The sequence below is a fragment of the Eucyclogobius newberryi genome, unplaced genomic scaffold (assembly GCF_026437365.1).
Source record: "Eucyclogobius newberryi isolate DKJ021-1_F unplaced genomic scaffold, fEucNew1.0.hap1 SCAF_16, whole genome shotgun sequence".
NCBI lineage: Eukaryota > Metazoa > Chordata > Actinopteri > Gobiiformes > Gobiidae > Eucyclogobius > Eucyclogobius newberryi.
In genome coordinates this window covers 25,379,378-25,398,129 of record NW_027315790.1, presented here as the reverse complement: position 1 = coordinate 25,398,129, position 18,752 = coordinate 25,379,378, and the positions used below count along the sequence as shown (strand labels likewise).

The 18,752-nt window shown below is 40.1% G+C and overlaps 1 protein-coding gene and 1 pseudogene across 1 annotated transcript in view; both read left to right on the top strand.

Moving 5' to 3' along the window:
* nudcd1 (NudC domain containing 1) overlaps nt 1-17,692 on the top strand; it is a 48,339-nt gene extending 30,647 nt beyond the window's left edge. Inside the window, exons 7-10 of the mRNA XM_072448102.1 lie at nt 1,545-1,689; nt 2,593-2,718; nt 13,955-14,114; nt 16,997-17,692. Coding sequence (XP_072304203.1) covers nt 1,545-1,689; nt 2,593-2,718; nt 13,955-14,114; nt 16,997-17,286 — 721 coding nt within the window. The 3' untranslated portion in view covers nt 17,287-17,692. The remainder of the gene's footprint in view (nt 1-1,544; nt 1,690-2,592; nt 2,719-13,954; nt 14,115-16,996) is intronic.
* LOC140362293 (polycomb protein eed pseudogene) lies at nt 14,761-15,694 on the top strand (annotated as a pseudogene).
* Nucleotides 17,693-18,752: the final 1,060 nt, after the last annotated feature.

The window sequence follows — 18,752 nt, the reverse complement described above, 5'->3', positions numbered from 1 at the left end:
TACTTAAAAGTCTGAGTTATCACAGTAGAGTGAATGTAGAACTTTGTAGTAGTAGTAATCTTCAGAGAGCGAGAAAGAGAGATTTAGATTTATTTTCAATTAAATTAATTTATGTCATTAGATTGTTACATAACATTCCTTATATATATAAAAAAAATAAATAAAAAAAAAGTGGACTTCACCCTGTTTGAATACAGGATGATCTGGAACTGGACCTTTTAAGCAAGTCCAGAAGAAACAAGAAGTGTTCAAATGTAGCACGTGTTTCTCAAATGCAGAACACATTTCCTCGTAACTTTCAGAAACAATTTAACCAAGCATATAACTTCTTTCACCTCAGATTTACAAAGACATTTGTCTTATAAAATAAGCATTTACTTACCATTTTCTGCATTTCAGTATTAAAGGCGTAATGGACGATTTTTTTGGCCCGACTCTGAGTCTTATTTCCTCGTGGCGTGAACTGCCGATTAGTCCTGCCACGTATCAATCATAGAACGCACCTACCGCTCACCTGCAGCCTCGTGTGGCTCGTCCCCACGAGAGCAGCACGTTTCCGCGTGTCTAAGCGCATGGATCTATCATAATATAGTTCCCTCAGTGTACGGGACAAAATTAGGACAGAGAAAGACCGTTCGAGCTGACTCTGAAGAGACGGAAATCTACGGGAGACGAGAGATTCGATGCGATCCGTCGCGCTAATAAACAAACGCACGTGTGTGTTGTATCAGTCCGCATGCGCACTCCCCCGTGCGGAAAAATCGTCTATTACGCCTTTAAGTAAACCCATATTACATATCACAATTGCATAGTATAATAAAAGTCCATGTGAAAAAATAATGATTATCCATTTAAAGGTCCCATAACATGCAAAATCGACTTTTCAGAGCTTTTAACCTTCTTACATTGCTATTTGTGCTTCATATATGTACCCAGAGTGTTTTTTTGATTGATTCCCGCAGTGTTTAGCTATATTACAGACTATCTCCTTTCCTCGAATCTCCAAACTGATGGGGGGTGTTCACAGGACCGCGTCATAATCACAGGCACGCGTCATCATCTTCCGGGTTGGTGAGGGGGTCCAAGGTCTTGGTGATATTTCTTAACTATTAGATTAAGGGTGTTGCACAACCCTTATTATTATCAATTATACACAGGATCGACTATGAAACGTGAAAAAAAGCACGTTATGGCACCTTTAAGTGTACACATTTACTTCCACATATTACATAGCTCCATACAGTATTTCTAGTGGGTGGTGTTACACATCAACAAACAACCAGAAGGTGCTACACTGAGCTTATTACGAGTGGAAACATTACGTATATAAGCGTTACTCTCTGCTCTGGCACATTAAAGCTGTGAAATGTGATTATAAACTTGCATGAAGAATGAAGCGGTTATGGTCAATGCATTAGGAAAGATAAGAATGAGATTGAACCCAAGCAACCAGCTCCATCTTCTCACTCATCACTTGCTTTAAACGATTCTGATGTTGACATTTTGCCCATAACCTGTGCTCTTTGTTGGTTGTGTGGTCGCAGCCTGGAGGTGACGCTGCAGAAGCGCAGTGAGGGAGCGCTGTGGCCGGAGCTGGTGATGGGCGATCGAAGAGGAGAGCTGGTGATGAGCGATGAACAGACGGCTCAGATCCACGAGAGGCTCAAACACCTGACCTCAGAAGAACTGGTGAGAAGTGTTTCAATCAAAACAGTCACATCAGAGTGTCTTTGGATCACTTGAACTCATTTACACATTTACAGCTCAGAGTCTATATTATTACATGTTTTTCTTTTACCCAGAAGCAGTGGTGGAAAGTGATGTTCAAAAGTAAAATGTTTAGATACCTTTACTTTATCTAATTACATTTTACTGTGGATACTTTTACTTCACTACATTTGAGAGCAGGTGTTTGCACTTTCTACTCCTCCACATTTCTGAACTGGATTGAGAAGTAGAAGTATATTTTCTTATGGTTTAAGATCTGTTGAAATGGCTGAGGGCTTCATTGTTTTTAGCACGTTTATGGTGACATCTCGCAAAAGAATTTTGAGCAAAGAAAAATAGACTGTGGAAATGACATGGAAAATTGCTTCTTATGAACAATAATCAGGACAATTCTCTACAAAGATCACAATTACTAACTGTATACTTTGACTTTTTAATGTGTTACTTGGTTAATGTTTTTTTTTTTTCCCCCTCTTAATCTGCCGAGCCAAATCCTTCGAGACTACAGTAGAGTACGCTCTCAGCACATGCAGTTGTTTGTTTACTCAAGTGTTTACCCTTTGGACCTCTTTGTAGTTTGTAGATTAATATTTCCTCACATCTTCCTTCCTCTGGGCCCTCTCGGCGTTACCTCTGCGCCGTCACAATGGCCTCTCAGCTCCTTCATCCGCCCCATGGTATTTTTAGCCTTTGCGTCTTCATTAAAACCAGGTCCCACTTTAGACCCGGCTCTTTTACATGTTGATGAATGCAAATGAATTCCCCTGTGTGGCCTTTCTCTCTCTCTCTCTCTCTCTGTCTGTCTCTGTCTCTGTCTCTGTCTCTGTCTCTGTCTCTGTCTCTGTCTCTCTGTCGCCATGCCAGGTCGCGACTTCGGACTCGGACAAACCGCCCTGTAACTCTCAGGAGCTGGAGGACTGCGATGGCTTCCCCGATGACTGCTCCAGCCTGGTTCACTTCGACGGGGAGACGCTGAAGTCTACTCGAGTGGTGAGTCAGTCCACTCCCGTTCTCCCGCCGGAGCTGGTATTTACATTTAGCGCGGCGTTCAAGTTCAGCAAATGCAAGTACGGCAAATCCAAGCACTTCACCAGACGGACCTGAAGCCGCTCTGCTGACGCACGAGTGGATTGAAAACAATACTGTACTGTTTAATTCACTAAATTTACTAGCACAAATTACAAACTTGACTCTGATAAAAAAAAAAAAAAGGCCAGATTACAAAATAACATAATACTCAACCTTTTATAATAATAGTAGTTTCTTTAGAATTGCATGTGGTCTTATAATTGTTCTGATTTACCTGTAGATCAAAACTATTCAGGAAAGGCTGAACTTCCGATGTGTGTGGTTGTTTTTAGTGTTGATACTTCAAATTAAGGTCTAGTTTCGATACATTTTATGTGTGACGCTTTTTAAATTTCAAGGCACTCGAGGTCAGCGGTTACATTTCCATAACAACTAAAAAACAATATAGATTGAAGAGTTGGTCAAAGCAGTACCACAAACTTAAACTCGCTTAAACTTTATATAAGCAATGACAGAGGGTGTAAATAAACAAAATGTAGGAAAAATTGGCAAAAAACAAAAACAGAAAGTCACAAAGTACTGCACACATTTGGTACCGCTGTTGTAGTGATAAAATGAACACGTTTTATATATTTGCCATTATTATTTATGCACCTGAACAACAAAGGCAGTCAACATGTTTTCTCTGATTCTGGTTCGAGCTTATTCACGGGATTCAGAGTGAAGAAAATTCAATTTATTTTATCTTTTCAATGGCCAACTCTCCAAACGGCACTGTGCAACACGAAGCTGACTCCCATGAATGTGTTTTTGGTCTGGAAATAAAGCAAGGGAAAAGCTACACTGTGAGTACAAGGGCTCAGGCTTGTTCATATGTTCACACAGAGATAAAACAGAGACTCTCTTCTTTCTTTTTTTGAAACGTTTTAAACACGCTTCTCATCTCTACCTCTGCTCTCTGTGCCCTGTGTGTTTTTATGGATTCTTGTACAAATGCATTCACGACATAAAAGGCCACCTGCAGTTTCAGAGAGGCGCGGGTTGGTACAAAAAGGATCACGGGCGTTGTACTTTTACCTTGTTCTGCACAGTGGGTTGAGCGCATATCTCCGAACCAAACTCCATGTCTAATTGCGGATGCAGAAAGTTGGGGGGGAAATGGGGGGGAAATGGGAATAAAACAAGAAACTGATCCATAGAATAAAAGAACAGGGTGGTGGAAACGGTGGGATTATTTCGCCGACGATACGATAGGCAATCCATAAGAAATTAGCTAAAACGGGCCTGTAAATGTCTTTGTTGAGAGATTCAGGTGTTGCACAAAAGCGAATGGACTGAAAGTAAACGCATACATACTGAAATATCACTCTCTACCCTTGACCTTTGCTTTTATTTACTTTAATTTTATTTCCCTCCAACAAATGCAATATTACAACATTTTCGACATATCGCTCACTCCTGACACATAGAGGCAAAAAAAGAATACTATTAATTTTGACTCAAATTCAAAAGCTTATGACAAACTTGATGAGCACTATTTGTTCTATAGAATACAACAGAAGGTCTTGTCGCTTTGCCTCAAATTTTCCACTGTTAACATTAAGCGAAATCCTTTAACAGAAAAAATCTAATTTCTCAGAGTGAGTTTGGACGCCCCACCACAGATCTGACCCGTAACTTGACGTATTGGTCTCACTGACTCAACGAAAAGTTTAATGCCACACTGAGAAACATTCTAGGTTAAGCAGTGTCATCAGTTTGCAGACACTCGACCGCCAGAGACGGCATAAAAAAGCATTAAAGTTACTATTACTATGAAATCGCGAAAAGGTTTAACGAAGCTTCTAACGTGATATGCACTTTGATGAGTCTGCATTTCCAATTCCCTGTCTCTAAATGTCTGATATTTGTTTTGTTGAGATTGTTTGGAACACACCGAGCTTGTGAATCCCGCTCTTCACGATTGCAGTCTCGCGGGCGACGGATCAAAATGACCTTGACTGACGAATTGGTCGCGGCTGGAAATAACTTTAGCTTCCTAGGAAAAAGGTCAGCATGATTTTACAAACATGCATGAAATATGTCTTGAATAAAATGAATACAAAATCCCACAAAACCACACAAACGGAGAATACAAAAGTTAAAATGAATCCCGGCGTCTTTGCTTAGTCAGAGGCGGAGATGCATTTGAATAAGAGCTGCTGAGGATAGATGACCTTTTACTTGATTGATGAGAGGGAGATAAGCTCATTTCTGTCTGTAATCTGTGTTTAACAAAGGGAGCGCGCTTTTAATTTGTGAGAATGAGTCGTCTCTTCTGTCGAGGCTTTGGGTTTGTAGATCCTCTGGCTTTTTTTCAACAAATAAGTTCATCAGTAATCTTTTTTTTAATTCATATTGGAAAAGTCATGTTTTTGTCCAAGTCTTGATCGTTTTGCGGCCTTTAACCATGTTTTAATAGTTATGCCATGTTGTGCTTTTTCATTTGCTCTCAAAGCCATTGTTGTTTTATACATATGTGCTCTAGGCCGCCACCTGCAGGTCTCTGTGGGCACGTCGGCCTCGAATGTTCCACTAAATTGTGCCAGTCTTGCATTTACGCCGCCTTCAAGTGGCAGATACTACTTTCCGAGTGGAAGCTGCACATGAACACTGCGCACAGCCGTTTGCACTTGTCGGAGAAATGAGAATTCTCAAAGCGGCTCAAACGAGTTCACAGCAAACGAGATAGATTTTGTCTCAAGTGAAGGTTGAGCTTGATGAAACACTGTGAGTAACTTCTGAAATGGTTCCTGCACGAAATATTGCGTCATAAACCGATGCAGAGTGAGTTCTCGGCATCTTATCCATCATCTTTTTGGTAAACTTGCCAATGAACTTTGCTGCTCGTTGTCATAGCATTCTGTGGGAAGCATTAGCCCCTATGACGAGACCTGCTGGAGTCACATTTCGGTCGCACTTGTTGTTCTTGTGTAACATTTTTTTCCTCGTAAACATCTCTGATTACGCAATCTCTCTTCTGTTACAAGTAAACATTTTAGTCCAATTTTACAATTATTATGAAATATATCCTTTCGGGAACAAGCGGTAGAAAATGGATGGATGGATATCCTTTCAGAAAGAGTCAGCGCGATGGGAAAGAGCAGGAGCCCATTCATTTGGTGTCACACAGTTCAGATCCATTATGGCTGTTTCATGTCCACTAAATCATTTCTGTTTTCATGCCCCCGGAATTACTGCTCATCAATACGCAGTCACCCTTTGATTTTAATGAAAGGGTTATAATGGCTATTTTGTATAAGGTGCAGTGTTTTGCTCTGAACTAGGATGAATAAATGGACTTTAATGTCTCTGTGGATAACACTAGTGCTGCAGGACGTGTCTGTGGAAGGACTCTGTGTCTGTGCGCGTGTTTGTCCATGTGATACAAGACTTCACACTCAACTTCTTACTGTTTATATATTCGTGCCTCTTTTTTGTTATCTGAGAAACCCTCCCTCCTCATGGATGCATGAAATAGCATATTGATGTGTTATAGCTATTATGCCGGATGCCCTTACTGCCACAACACGGAAAGTGTTTCAAATGGTGTGATGAAAAAACAACACAATTAAACGATTATTCACAATTATTATTCCTCAAGTTTGTGACCAGCTTTGTGAAATCAAACTTTCTGAATGAAAAAAGTGAATGTGATAAAAGCAGCCAGATAAAAAAATATTTATATTTTGATTGAAGTAAAAAGTACTTCTAAAATGTTACAATGATTATGTTTTAGTTCTATATTGTGTACTGAATAAACATGATTATTGATTAACTGAAACGTCTTGACATCACAGCCCTCTTCATTTATCCAGTGGTGAACTTGGACAATATTATTTGGATATTAGTTGTCAAAAAGCTGCGCTCGGGTGAAAACGCTGGTAGAGGTGATGTCTTTGGGGACGGGAGGCCTCATTCTGCTGTGTTTGGGTGTCAGCAGACAGCATTTAACTGACCCTCCATCAAAATGTTGTTGTTGTAAACAGGAGATACGGTTGCTTCTATGAGAGTACAGTGCCGTTCGGTGTACAAAGGTGAAGTTACTATCAGCACCACACATTTCTGGGACAATTATGGATCGTTTGATGGAGCCCAAGTTCAAGAAAGTCAATTTGTGCTTGCAGATTTACTCATGAAAACCTTGCGCTTGCCCTGCTCAGCTTGCACGGATGCTAACGTGTGGCTATTCATGTGGTTATTTTCACTGTGGACCAGTTACAAGTGTCGAAATGCGCACAGACAAACAACAGAGAGCAGGCGCACAGATGTTCTGCTGGAGCTGCTGGTGTGGCCGTCCTCGCGTCCATGTGCGGCTGTAGTTTTGCGAGTTTAGTGTGCAGCGTATAATTATAATCGTTAGTTACAGCCCTTTGGACCAGCAAAGTTGTGGAGTGACTGAGTGGCTGATGTTTATGCTGCTGCAGGGGAACGCTCTCTGTAGAAATTTATATGGGTAAAATAAGTATTTAGTTTACACACTTTGGTGCTCGCAGTGGTGTAGTGGTTTAAGGTGTTGCATATATGTTGTAGTTGGCCAGCCTTGTAAGTTTGTTTTCTGGCCTTGACCATTTCCTGTATGTCTCCCTATTTCACGCTACAACTCCCTGTTAAAAAAATAAAAATACATATAAATAATAATATGATGCTTTTACATTTTGAACCTACCTGTAGTTCATTGTGCTTCAACACGCATGAAATAGCCTGTTCCGTATTCCTTATCTCCTCATTTTGAAGTTGCCCTTGGATTGAGTGTCAGAGTTTGGCATTTCCAGCTCAGACATCTGAAAACATCTGCTTTTGTGCCGCTCACATCCGGAGCCTCGGCGTATAAAAGAGAAATGTGTAATTTCCTTTCAGATGCTCAGTCCATCTCCTGCACTCTGTTTGTGAGGAAAAGGCCAGTGACAAATGCTGCTAATGGACTAAGGGAGGAAAAGACTAGAGCGAACACTGGTAATTCACTTTTGTGGGAGACGGGCTTCAATGTGTGAGGTGGAACTATTAGATAAACTGGTAACAGCATGAGATGAACAAATACAGATAGATTCCTCTAAAAAAAACAAATGATTTTGTATTTTATTTGTAAAGAGATGATCCATATTAGTAATGCTAGTTGTAAGTGTTGGATTTATAAAGATACTCAAAGCACTTAACATGTACATTTCATTACTTTCACCACCATTGAAGTTGAATTACTATAAAAAAAAGAAAAGAAAATGCCCCCGACTATGCATTCTTATATTATTCCTTGTCAATATGTGTAATTTTAGACCCGTCACTCTCTTCTTGGACTTTTGCCTGCCATATGTTTCCCCAGTTAATTATTCCAGTCTCGGTATAAAGCTGCTCGCACACCTTCATATTACAGCTGTCTGTGTGATAAAATAAAAGTTTAAAAAAGCGCCTAGAGAAGCTCGTATCAAAGTATGTGGACAGTCGGCCTAATCAGAAAATGAAAGAATTAACAGGCTTCAAAGACTGTGAAGAGCAGGCGGTTTATTTCACATTAAAAACAAATTTATAACCTGAGCTTTTTCAGACTTATGTGGGCTTTAAACTTTCAAATACAGCCTTGTAGCCATAAGAAGTAGTGGGCGATCTGCCAATCTAGAGAGCTTGTTATACTGTGAATAAGTGAATATTCTGTTTAATGCCGTCTACATCGCCCGCCTACTCTTCCTATTGGTCCATTTCTGCCATGGTCAATGTGACTGACAGGCAAATTTAGCCAGTCACAGTAAGGTGTGACCTCTTATGGCGATATATTTATTCATTTATTTGAATTGGGACAGTGCATATTAATCAATGTAAATATGCCGGAGTTAGCACAATATTTAAATGTCATCCGTTGTCCAAAGCAGGTGAAAACATTAAAGGAGACCTATTATGACCCATTGTGCAAAATTGAGCTTTTAACCATATTATTTGTTCCCTTTATTTGTCATTAAACCACTCATAGTTATATTTAGAGTGATTCAGTGAATACATCCTGCAGTCTGGGCCTGCCATAGTAGGATGAGTTGTAGTAGTTCGTCGATAGCCCTGGACTGCTGACTGAAGCAGTTGGAGCAGTAGTCGATGGCGCTGGCCTGAGGGGTGAAGCAGCGGTCACAGTAGAAACGGTAGCAGAGAAGAAGGGGAAGTGAGCTCATACTTAGAATTGATCAGGTCATATGACAGGGGCACAAGAGTTAGTACCGAACATATCAATGAGATTAATTACAGAGAGACTCTTTGGACTGGTAAAATGAAGTTAAATGTCATAAACACGGGCCAGGGTAAAGAATAATAGTCCAAAATGACAAAAGCGTCCCTGTTGATCTAAAATACTGGCAGATTAATTGGAAGAAAAGGAGTTTATATAAGAGAAAGTTATAGGTTTGGGGTTGTCTGGGTCTAGGTAAAACTCAGAATAACAATTATCCATGTGCAAGGGGAGTGCAGTACATGTCCTAAAACTTCTGGAGAAGCCTTGAATATTCATACATTTAGGTTTTGAAATGGGACACAATTTCTTTGTTGTTGCTTCTCTGGAGTTTTCTTCTAGACAATAAAAGTTCTTTTGGATTGAGTTTCGTCGTCCTTGAGTTTTGTTGTCTTTCGTTGTTATACAGAGATGATCACGCACATCAACTAGAAACATGCACAGTAAGTACAAATCTATAGTCCACACAGACTCAAACATACCACAAGCTGAGAGAACAGGTTTTATGACTCAGAGCAGAAATTACACCATAATGTGTTTTTAATGAAAACATATTTTGTTGTAGATATCCTCATGTGAAGATGTCTCTCTCAATGCTTCATGTCGGTCCAATTTAGTAAATATGTTAAATTCACAGGCGCCTCTTGATCTAAAACTACCAGTTGCCGGATTAATCCATTTTTAAAAATCCTTAATTGCAGCCCTAATGATTTAAGACACTGCATTGCCTTAACACCAGAAAAGTTACATTAACATTTTAAATAATTCAAAGAAAATTACATCTTAATTGGAATTAAAGTATGATAATTAGTCTAAATGTCTTGATTCACTGTCTAAGATTTAAAAAAAGATTCAGATATTTTTTCTCTTCTTGTAATTAACGTTTATTCAGTGCATGTTTTGATGTGGTATTTTCCAAAGCATTTTGTCTTCATGGTTGCTGGCCAATTACAAAGATTGCACAAAAACTAATCTTCTGAATGTTTTCGTTGGGTTCTTGTTTTTAAGGCTCGCATCCTGTGGCGCCATTGACTCGTCAGCAATTTGCATCATATTTTATGTCCAAACTTTGATTCATTCTTGTTTTGTTAGTGCAGAGAAATTAATAAACAAGATCAATGGACATTGGCTCTTAACTGTAATGAAAAATCCACTTCACTGGAGTCTGTGGAGAAATATTGTCTGGCAATTTGCACATATTAGCCATAATATTATGACCACACAGAAGTGTTGTAGTTCTCTGCGTAGTCTTTTCAGAGCAAATCATTCAGAATATAATAATAAGAATATTAATAATCTGCTCTTCACTGTGTCTTCACGTCGAGACCAAAATTCAATAGTTTACTATCACGTCACGGAATACGAAGCTTTACATTGAAATTGATGATGTGATTAGACGTCAGAGATTTTTTTTCTATACTTCTTTACTGGAATGTCTTTTTTTGTAAGTCTTTTTTGAGAAATACCTACCATACACAAAGTTTCTTGATTGAACCAAAAGCTTTTCAGATGTTGAACGTGTGTCTATGATATTGTACTTTTGTATCCACCCTAAATCTTCAAAATCATTTCTATCCGTAACGAGCTGACTGAAGCACACAACGCCGTACTGGATCCATCCATCGCTTTTTGTAGACTTATAACAGGAAGAGATGGTTATTATTCCAAGAACTGAAAGCTCTAAATCACCAAAAACTGATTCAACACTGACCTTTTGGACTTTACATGTGTTTACCTAACACCAGATTGACATGTGTAACACTCTGAATATCAATCAAAGACTCTCGCTGAAGGAGAGAGACTCAAATTTGAAGCTGACACAAATGTGGAACAAGCAGAAAATTCAAACTCTGGTTAAATCCATTTGAGGAAAAAAAGCAGTGACATCTTTTCCCTCCACAAATGCACAAAGCACCTCTATGTGCATGTCAAATATAAAATAAATGAATTAAATTTGATACATTTCGGGGGGACATTTAGTTTTTATTCATACATGTTTTGCTTTATTGCCACGCTCTTTAGAGATCGTATTTGAAACTCAGATGATTGCTTGAACCCTTTGCCCACTCGTCTCTCTCCATCCTTTCACTGCAGTTGTTATCTGGATTTCTGAATTAAGTCCAAGTGGAGTGTCAGTAAATGGGATCTGGAGTGTGGGGCGGCCTGTCGTCATTGTGTAGCCATCAGAAACACAGAAGAGAGAGAGAGGACAAGGAGCGTTTTGAGTGAAGAGCAGAAGTGAAGATTGGTGACTAGTTGAGAAATGTTCCCCCAGCTGCAGATGGAGATAATGTCCCCGTGTCAACAGCCAAACGGGGCTTTAGTTGACTTTAGTCACATGGGGGAAGTCGGGGGGCGAACATTTGCAAATACATCTCACAAACGTTTTTAGATGGTGTAAAAAGTGGCCTGTGATCAATACGAGCGTTCGTGGACTTGTTTTCCTTGTAGTTCTAACAGGTCTTTATGGTCCGACTGTTAAACCAAAGTGGAGGACACAATGTTACACCCTTCTTACCTGGAGGTCTCAAGCCCTCGCTCCTCCTCTCCTCTTCCTCCTCTTCCTCCTCTCCCTCTTCCTCTCTTCTTCCTCCTCTCCTCTTCCTCCTCTTCCTCCTCTTCCTCTCCTCTTCCTCCTCTCCCTCCTCCCCCTCCTCTTCCTCCTCTCGCTCCTCTTCCTCTTCTCCCTCCTCTTCTCCCTCCTCTTCCTCCTGCCCTCCTCTTCCTCCTCTTCCTCATCTCGCTCCTTTTCCTCCTCTCTCTTGTCTTTCTCCTCTTCCTTCCCCTCCTCCCCCTCCTCTCCCTCCTCTCGCTCCTCTCCCCCCTCTTGCTCCTCTTCCTCGTCTCGCTCCTCTCGCTCCTCTTCCTCGTCTCGCTCCTCTTCCTCCTCGCTCCTCTTCCTCCTCTCGCTCCTCTTCCTCCGCTCGCTCCTCTTCATCATCTCATGAACTCATGAATCTCATCTCATGAATATTCATGTGCAATTACTGTCGTGATCACATGCAATGGTATTTATTTATTTATTTGTCTATGGGAGTTTTTATTTATTTATAGGAGATCTTCTACTGAAAGTGTTTTTCAGACTTCCTATAAGTGATCTGTTCTTCTGTATCTACCTCTGTATCTACCTGCGTTGCACCAATGAAATTTCCCCATGTGGGACAATAAAGGAATATCTTATCTTATCTTATCTTATCTCCCTCCTCCCCACAGGCTCTATAAAAACAAGGAGCTGTGGGATCAGCAAACAATTTTGGGAAGAAATAACTTTAAGTGAGGTCAAACACACATCCATTCAGTTTTCCGGGGGCGTCTCTATTGAATAGACTATTATTATTTAGAATTAAAACTCTTGATGAGAGACAGAAGTGCATTTTTGATGTAACTCTTGCTTAAACAGACTGGGCCGAGTCGGGAACACTTCTTGGAGAAGGTGGAGTCGCAAAGCCTACGCATTAGATTTGTCTATGAGGGCAGACATTAGTGTTTCGAAAAACCCTCTGTCCGTTTCAAATACCGGTAATTAATTCTGCTAAATGTTTTTAAGGTACAATTAACACTAATAGACGGTTAAAAGATCAAATCGTCCATTGTAAAGTCAAACTTTAGTGACGGAGCTTCAGACTGAGCAGAGATTTCCTGAATTGTTATAGAATGTTAAATTATCTGATCTAAATCAGAACTTGACCACATTATATTTAAAGAAACAACTATGTTGAAAACGATCTTATACTATCTGACATGAAAGATTTTAACATCGACATTTAAAATCATTGGATTGCCCCGTACAAATGTTATTAAAATTTGAATAAACTTTTCCACATGATCTGTGCTTTTAATGGCTTAACTTGCTCCAGGAACAAAAAACAATTCCAAGGCAAATTATTCCAAGCAATATAAAGAAATGAACAACACTGTCGGTAACGAGTTGTATCTTATTTATTCTGTGATAGTTTAACTGCCTGAAAAAAGAAAAAAAAAACATACAACAACACAAATATGAGGGGGGGAAAGCTTTTTGGTCACGTCGCCCTGCCCTGATGAAACCGTGCCATTGTCTGCCTTTTCCCGTTATAGGTCTGTTGTCTGCACTTCAAAGTTTGTACCTGACACTGTCCAAGCTAAAAGAGGCTAAATTGTTTTCCAGCTGAAAAACAGAGGTGTTTTGTCAGAAGAAAAATAGCTTCTCTTGAATTGGTCCAAATTGCTGAGTATTTCAAAGGTTTGTGAAAACTAGTGGAGAGAGATTGATGTGAAGAGAGAAAATATGACATATATTAAATAAATAGAGGCTAATTTCTGAGTCGGGGAAAATATCGGTTTGTACAGAGGAGATTTATAATGTTTTAATACCTCATCGATCACAAACGTTTGCTGAGTTGGCGTCAAATTAATACTTTTATTCATTTCCTTCAGCCATACGCCAACAAGTTGTTGAAATATTTTTTTTTTTAATAAAGTAAACCTTCAGAATATTTTTTAATCTTGTAGTTTAGTAGTTTGTTGGTGGTGGTGGTGTGGGTGAAGAGGGGAGTGAAACTTTCAATGAATCGTGAAAGAAAATTGAAAATGGATGATGTTGTAATAGTTGTTTTGGAGGTATCAAAAATCATACAAGGTTGCCAAAAGGGATGATTAAAGAAATAAAACTATCTGTAATCTTTCAAACAAGGATATGAAGTGGTATTTCAACACTTGTGTGGTGGATTTGACAAGTCTTTCATGTTTTGTGTGATATTTCCACCTCAGCCACAACATTTGCACGTTCGATTGCAACATTGTCTAAACGTCATTGTTTGTATCACATTAACTTTATTTTATCATTCATAACATTGTATTATAGGATTTTACTATTACCATATTTGGTCCTTATGTCAACGGTGAATAACAATCAGATAAATCCTAACACTTGTTGCATAGTTTGTACATGAGCGGTTGTGTTTTGCCCAGGTGAATTTGGGGAGTCACCAGTACCTGTTCACGGTGCAGTCCGACCCGACCCAGATGCCCTGCCTCTGCCTCAGACACGACGTGGACGCTCTGGTGTGGCAGCCGCGACCCGAGCGACCCGAGCACATGTGGGAACACGTGGCCACCTTCAACGCACTCGGTAAATGTGTTTTAGTTTTCCCACGTTCTTTCTCTCATTAAAAACACGCCCGCAGTCGTTAGGTTTCATTCGGTTTCATTACACGAGCTGATCTCAGTTTTTGAGCAGTTTAAACAAGTTCATTCACCTTCACAACATTTGAATCTCGACTCTGCAAAACAAGTCCACAATGATTATTTAAAAACATGCCTTTTTTACCTAATATAATTCAATCAAAGTATTTGTAGTATTTCTTTTAATATTACCATGTGGTCTTGTTCTAGTTCTGATATTGATTTAGATTGTGATGTATTTATTTTCTCTTGGTAAAAATATAAAGCCTATAATACATTATAGTGTGGCAACAAGTTAAACGATTATAGAAATAGTTGTCAACTAATTATGTAATTGAATAATCGTCTAGACACAGAAACAGTCTAGACACAGAAAGATGTGTGTTTTTATTGAACACACCCATTTGTCTGAAAATATTCTCCTCCAGGATGTCCTCAAATGGATTCAGTTCAGCTTTAGCTGGGTAAAATTGAGTAAAAATAAATCATATTCCCTGGTCTGTCACGTTTTATACAACGAATTTGAAAGAATAAATACAGAGCCAAAATGAGAGAAAATAAGAACATGTCTGAGTCCCTCTCTTTAACAGGAAATGAAGTACAAAAAAAAAAGCAGTGATGAGAACAGTAACACCGACCGCTCAGTACACGAGACAATTCTGTCAGTGTGGAAAGTGGGACCAGCACAGAGCGCCCTGACACCCCTATGAACACATCCAACGCCTCCGGCAAAAACAGCTGGGGCAAGGGAAAGTGGATGTCTAAAACGTGCAGATACTCCTTCAAATTATGTCAACAGCCTGGGGGAGGATCATGGGCCTCTCTTTGGAGTCCAGTTTAATTGGAAGAGTACTCTGCAGAAACAGGGTTACTCTATATGAAAGTCACTCCAAGGAAAAATCCACCTGCTACAGGCTTCTGTAGATGCTGATGCGGATGAGAACTGCACGTGTACCTGGACCTATGACACCAGGCTGTGGCTGGCTCCAGGAGAATCTTTTGAGTCATCAACCACATCACCTGCACTGCATCAAGCATTATGTAGGTCATGGAAATGCCATTAATGAACTGAAGTTTCATCCAGGGACACTAACCTCCTGCTCGCTTCTGGAACATCCAGACCCATACTTTAGTGGCCATTTGGGGGTGTAAACAAAGGAACACAGGGATGAAGTGCTCAGTGCTGGTTTTGACCTCCTGGGTGAAAAGATCATGTCCTGTGGGATGGGCCACTTTCTGGCTGTTATGAGTACGACCCTTAAAAGACCAACAGACCTTTTGTCTCACAGAAAATCCATTTCCCAGACTTCTCCACGTGTGACATCCATAGAAACTGTGGACTGTGTGCGCTGGCTGCGAGACCTCATCCTCTCCCAAGTTGTGTGAAAACCGCATTTTGGAAACCAGGAAAGCTGGAGGATGACATAGACCACATTAAACCAGTCAAACGGGTCAAGCGTGACCGTTCTGGGCCGCTTTGATTACAGCCAATGTGCGTGTGCTTCTCCATGGACCTCCACGCTTTAGGAAACAGAATTGAGCACCTGTATGCTGTATGCACTACCGTGACGCTCCCAAAGTGCACATCAACCATCAGACCTAAACTACTTTTACGCGTTCCATTCATTTACATTTTTAAAAGTTATAACCTGAAAGCGTGACCCGAATGAATGCTTAATATAGGACCTTTAAATTGTTCTGTTACAGCTGTAGGTTAAACAAAAGGGAATCCACCGTCTCTTTTCCTCCAATACGATGAAAAGGCGAGTGCACAATGTTCTGTATTTAACCTGACTAGTTGCACCTTGGCTCCTGCCTCTGCTCTCGCCGCTAACAGCTCTGACATCTTCATTTCTCTCTTAACACAAAGCTTTTGGCCCTCCCGTTCCCCTGACGATCAGCCCGACAGGGCACATATTTCAAATGACACTTGGTAAATTACCTCCGACGCTCTTTTTGACACACATTTTGGTTCATTTTCTTTGACCCTTTAGCTGAATATTCTTTTTGTGGATGAAGAGGACTAAAACCGCGTTTGTCACGAGCCTGACCTAGCGGAAATGGAGGAGATTTCAGTGTTAATTAATCGTTTTACACTCGCATTATTACTATTAGATATTCCAATACTGATGTTTGACTTTAAGTATCAGTGCAGAGACTGAAAAAAGCATTCCATTCTTTAAAAATAAAATAAAATATGACTTGATCAATTCAAATGTGTTATGTTTCTGTCAGGGGTAATATATCCAAATATACGGTATGTATTATGAATTATATTTTAAAGCAAATTTATAGTTTAAAAAAAATGCTAGAAAAAGAAATTATAAATGTTTTTTAATCATGCTATAAACTTTCAAATAAGGGCATAAGTTGATATTTCTGTACTTTTATGATTCATTCGACAAACATTTTGCATTTGTCTAATTACACCTCCACCGTACATTTAAAGACTTCTGTTTGTGAACCACTGGTCTGCACTTAAACGTACTCAAAAGTACATCATCATTAGTCCGTGACCTTCACTGAGAACAGTTTGAAAATGTATTAAAATCACGCTCATCATTACCTGGAATACTCTATTTGCATACCGCTCAGTGCAATCTTATCGCAGCATATAAAACTGACTGATGTGTGCGTTTGTCCAATGTGTTTCCACTTGGCTGTGTTTTCAGACTCATGTACCTTTCTGAAGTGATTAAAAAAGTCTCAGCTGCGCCTCCTCCTCGCTTTAGCACGTTCCATGGACAGATTTAATCATTCAAAACTCCACTTGCCAGCTCTCTTTAATTAGCCTCATTAGCAAAATCTGAAATCGTCTCTCTCCCCAAGGCTACGTCCAGGCCTCCAAACGGGATAAGAAGTTCGCCACGTGCGCTCCCAACTTCTCCTACGCCTCCTTGTGCGAGTGCCTGCGCCGCGCCTTCATCTACAGACAGCCGGCGCCGGTGGAGACGGTGCTGTTCAACCGGCGGCAGGGGCGGCAGGTGGGGCAGGTGGCCAAGCAGCAGGTCTCCAGTCTGGACTCGGACCGGCCCATCCTGGGGTTCAGAGCCACCGACGAGAGACTGTTCATCCTCACCTCCAGCCACCTGCATGTGCTCAAGGTGAATAACGATTAGATGGTAAAGCTGCTCTGTTCTCGTCTCCCTGGTGATGTTACCGATATATATATTCCACCGTATGTCATTTCCTGTTGTGGATTAGGCAACATAAGTGCAACATGATTATCCTTAATAAGAGAAACGTGATGAAATTAAAATGTAGACGCTCTATAGTTTGAATTACAACCGCATTTCCTTCATGGTTATGTAATCCAGCATCAGATTCTGTCACTGGCCCAATTCTCCAACACATGCGGCTCATTTTTCCTGATACTTGTGTAAAATGTGCAGCAAAGTGAGACTTGAAATGAAAAATGTTGTATAATTTATCGCATACTGAATATTTTCTACTGAACCGAAGTAAACTTGTGACTCATAAAGGATCAAACTGATTTTGAGGTTTACATTGACGGGGGAAAAATGATTTTACTAAACAAATATCAGGTACAGCCACTTTTATGGACCAATGAACATAAATAAATCTATAAATCAATGTCACAAAAGCACAGACTGTCTTTGCTTTTTTTACAAGTCACCGATGATGTGTGTTTTCAGATTCAGCAAATACATTTCTCATTGTGATTAATTTATGTTTGATTGATCATTTAAGTCTACAACGCTTGAAATTAGATTCGTCCGATAAATATGTTCTGCAGTTTTTGCCACTGTTTCTTAACCGTTGCGAGATAGGGGCAAGTGTTGGGCTCGGGCTTGTGTCAATAGTTATCAAAAGATGCCTTCTGGAAATGTCTACAACACAAATTACCCCCGGTCTTCATCCTCCGAGATGTCAGCCGCAGACGAAACCTTTATTGAGAAACATTGCTTTCCATAAATCTCCATAAACGTGTTTGACACTTCAAACTTCACGTCCTGTCAAACCCGATCCAAAGTAACCCAAGGGAATAAACAAGAATAAGCAAATGGCCCAAAAAATCTGAGCTTCATTTAAATGACATTGCTGAAGAAAAATTACCTAAAAAATTACAGTAAACGTAGGGAATCCACAGAAAAAAAGACAGTTAAATTGTGCACTTTTCAACATAGCTGTAAATTGTTTATGTTTATGAATATTTAAGTGAGGTTTTCCGTGACGCTGTGTTTTTACATAAATGTCCTTCTCTCTTTTCATTTCATCGTTGTTCGTGGCCCGACGTGTGTTTTTCATAATTTTTAGACATAATTGAATTCCTGTGAAAGCATCAGCGCAGCGAATGCGTTACATTTCTTTGATCACCTTTCTTAATTATGAAATGCCAACTGCCTGCCCACGTTTAGTACTGGACTGAGCCGCTTTTGAAGGGTGGAAGTAGACATGGCTGGAAGTAGACATAAGCTGCTTCTTGAACTTGTTCCAGCCTTTTCGCCAACACTTTCACACATCGCCAGTATTGCTTTCTGCCAACTAACGTCACTCAGGGCAGTCGGCGCCAAACTGGAGCCATCAAACTGCTTTTCCGCGGCTTCACGCAGACTTACAATGA